Source organism: Bactrocera latifrons, unplaced genomic scaffold (genome assembly GCF_001853355.1).
Source record: "Bactrocera latifrons isolate USDA-ARS-PBARC rearing strain unplaced genomic scaffold, ASM185335v1 scaffold_51, whole genome shotgun sequence".
Classification (NCBI taxonomy): Eukaryota; Metazoa; Arthropoda; class Insecta; order Diptera; family Tephritidae; genus Bactrocera; species Bactrocera latifrons.
In genome coordinates this window covers 479,156-482,948 of record NW_017537168.1, presented here as the reverse complement: position 1 = coordinate 482,948, position 3,793 = coordinate 479,156, and the positions used below count along the sequence as shown (strand labels likewise).

Here is a 3,793-nt window from a genome sequence, read left to right as displayed (position 1 = left end):
TTTTTGTTATTTTTTATTGTTTTGATATATTTTATTTTGTCCCTAGTGCAATTCAGTAACCACTTTTATAACAAAACACATTATTCTAATGCAAAAAATGCATTTAAAATAATGTTTGTTTTAGAACAATAATCATATAGCATTTTTTATTAGTTTCTTTAATTTTAAAATTCTAACCACATCTTCATCATCCTTCATCTGCACAAAAACACACCTTCAAACTTTCTTCTGGAAATATATATTTTATTTTATTCTACAATTTTCTTACATTTACATCTCAATGGTTATATTTTCTTCTATTTGATCGGTTAATTTTACCACTCCGAGATCGCACCTTCCGCTGAAAAGAATAATAATAATTTTATATCATCATCATTGCATTAAAATTTTAATATTTATATTTCTTAGTTTTAAGTTAATTTATACTTTAAGTAAAATATTAAACATTTTAGAGTTTCTTAGTAATATTTGATAGTTTGCTAATTTTAAATATTTTCCTATAAACGTAAAGAATATTACTATGTCTGAAAGAGAAATGTACGTATTTCCCCTTTTTTTTTTTTTGCAAAACCGGCAGCAATTACTCTTTCAAGAACACTTCAAATTGCTTTAACCTTTTCCCTACATAAATACCTTATTAACTACACGTACGTATTTTCTCAATAACATTGTAGATCTATGAAAAATAGAACTATTTTTAAAGTCTACAGATATGATCACTATCAATCAGAATTTCTATTCAAGARCGCGGCATTTCCGATAAGAAAGCATTAACTATTACTATATATATTTTTAAAAAAGTATATAACTTTTTATAGTCGGCTTGATTATTTTTACAATATAAAATTGTGAWTCGTATCAGCTGAGAGCGATTTGTGCATTCTCACGAGCCACGGTTAGGCGATAAGCTTCYTTCTGTGCCGCGACAGCACAAAACAAAACAAAACAATTCGCGAAAGCACGACGCGCTCAAAAGAATCAATGAGAGCGATAGAAAACGCTTATCAATGACTCGGCGACGCGTTAAAGCGCTTTTAAATCGTTTGTCCAAAGCGCGCACAGTGGAATTCAGTGTGAAAGTGTACACAAAACTGAGCAGTTCTATTAAAATGCGAAATATTTGTAGGCGCGTGTTGTTTACCCGTATACCCTTAACCTTGCTCTTGCTTTTGCTGGGCTATGTAAATAGTGACGTCAACGCCGCGACCGCTGCAACAACGGAGGAGCGCACGTCAACGTACGCGTATGTGGACCACAGCGATGCAACACCTGCACCCACCAGCGCGCCCARTAGCGKTAAAARTACACCGCCTKCTTGCTCAGCAGATTATTGGCCGCGTCAACTGGACACCATGCACGCTTATGTGGACGACGTAATGTGGCCTTGCGACGATTTCTATGAGTACGCATGTGGTAATTGGCGCGCGCCATATCAATTGCGCGCGCGCGGTGCACATGACACACTGAGCGCCGTCAAAGCGGATAACAAACAACAATTAGTGGCGTATCTTTTGGAAAAGCAAGAGGCGCTTCATACAGACATGCGCGCAACGTTGCAGCGSAGTGAAAAGGTTGCAGTGCGTTTCTTCAATGCATGCGTCGAGCGCGTTACAGGCGAGAACAGCTACACCGGGCGTTCACATTTGAATGTGGAAGCCGCCACATTGCGCACATACACCGACGCGCTACGTCGCATAAGCGAGTGGCCGGTGCTGAACCCCAATTGGGAGACGATCGACGCGAACACCACCCTGAAGTGGGGCATATATTTGAGCGCGGAGTTGCGCCGCTACGGCGTGCAATCTCTGTGGCGTTTACTAGTCACCAGCAACTGGCAACAAGCGGAGCAACAAATCCTCTACATATCGGCGCCAGCGTTCGATTTGCTCAAACCAACGCGCAACGCGGCGCAATACGATAGCGACTCGGAATATGTATACAAACGGTACGTGAAATATTTGATGCTGGATTTGGGCATGCGTGTACGACGCGCGCAAGCTATTGCCGGCGAAGTGGTGGAGTTTGAGAAACAGCTGTTTGAGCTGGTGCCCAGCGAGAGCTTGTTGCTGCTGCGCGAGCCACAAACGTTGTCGTCGTTGGCAGCTGAGCTGCCCGAATTGAATTTGCSTGAATATTTCGGTGTGGTTCTGCGCGATATAGMCGATGAATTGCCCAACGATTACGCTAAACGTYTGCTAATTGTGGCAGATATACCGTATTTGCGCAAGCTCCGCGATTTCTTAAAGCGCACTAAACCGGAGGTGCTTGCTAAATATCTGCTGGTGCAGTTTTTGGCGCACTTCGAGGTGAGCATGCACGATGAGGAGAGCTTTCAAGAGCAGCGCGATTACTGCTTACAACAACTACACGCTTTTCTGCCAGCGGAACTAACGGAAATGTTCATGCGTCTGCAGTACGGCGACACAGGGGATGCAGCTAATTATATGGCGCATACGCAGAGCGCCCTGAACGACATTTTCAAAAAGCTGAAAATGCAATTTGAACACTCGCTGAACGCCACGAATGTTTTTGAACGCGACGCGCTCACCAAATCACTGGGTATGSAGAAGCTGCATGCGATGCGCTTGCTGCTGCCACAAGCGGCAAACGTCAGCAAAGCTCATTTGCCATCCACTATCGAGCTGGGCGGYAACCACGAYGYCAATTTGCTGAAATTGTGGCGTTGGCGCACGCATAGCCAACTGCATGAAGTGCTCGAAACGTTGCTCACAGGACGGAGCGCACCGCCTGCCTACAACAACTACGGACCACTGGATGTCAATGCCTACTATCGGCTGAAGAAGAACGCCATCGAACTGCCAATAGGTATATTGCGCGCGCCCTTCTACCACAACTGCCTGGATGCAGCGAAAATATACGGCAGCTTCGTCYACGTRATCGCGCACGAGCTGATGCATGGATTCGACTACGACGGCCTCAATTACGATCAGGCGGGGAATATGGTGGGCAACTGGGGTGCTAAAGCTATAATACGATTTGGCACTAAATCGCGTTGCTATCTCAGCGAGCGTTACGACGACGGCGAGGTGACGTTGAATGAGAATATCGCCGATACGGAGGGCCTGCGCCTCGCTCTGGAAACCTACCGACGCAGTGTAGGTGTAAATAACACCCTAACGACGGAACAGCTAAAGCTCTTCTTCCTGAGCTTCGCGCAAACGTGGTGTGGCACCAATGCGTCGCGCACCAATAATCTGCATGATGCGCATAGCGTGCGCGTCAACAATGTGGTGAGCAATTTCGAGGAATTCGCGTCGGCATACGGTTGTGGCAAGCATAGCCCCATGAATCCACCCTACAAATGCAGAATATGGGCCKAGGAATAGCGGAATWGGAAGTGGACCTACTGCATATTATTGTATAGTTACTGTATTTCATTGTATATACCGTTATTTGTAGGTTACAATAAAGCTGTGCATGGAGCWTTGGAAAGAGAGTATGCATCGTGGTTTGATTTGATGGCTTTGTGGTGGGGTATAGGGGTGCTTCCGATGAACCCTTTAGGACTGTGGTTCTACTAGAAAGGGTTCCTCCAAAATACAGCGCTCTACCTTGTTCCGTGAACAGTAGAGCGCCTAGGGATAGTAACAAAACCCTGTATCTTTCTTCAGTGGGACATTATTAGTAGCCATTTACACCTGACTTTTTGATGAGGGGTTTGCTCGTGGACCAATATTTTGGTGCCGTTTTTAAATTTTCTTAAAGAAATGGTTCTATTATGCCATCTTTTGGCATAAAATTTTCGAACCATATTTTAGGAACGAGGTTTCTG

The 3,793-nt window shown here is 44.3% G+C and overlaps 2 protein-coding genes across 2 annotated transcripts in view; both read left to right on the top strand.

Moving 5' to 3' along the window:
* LOC108973882 overlaps nt 1-3,793 on the top strand; it is a 174,436-nt gene that overhangs the window by 142,742 nt on the left and 27,901 nt on the right. The gene's annotated exons all lie outside the window — the stretch shown is intronic.
* On the top strand, nt 1,093-3,436 carry LOC108973886 (neprilysin-11). Its single transcript, XM_018941393.1, has one exon. It carries the CDS (start codon nt 1,110-1,112, stop codon nt 3,345-3,347), a length of 2,238 nt encoding a protein of 745 aa, XP_018796938.1. The 5' UTR covers nt 1,093-1,109; the 3' UTR covers nt 3,348-3,436.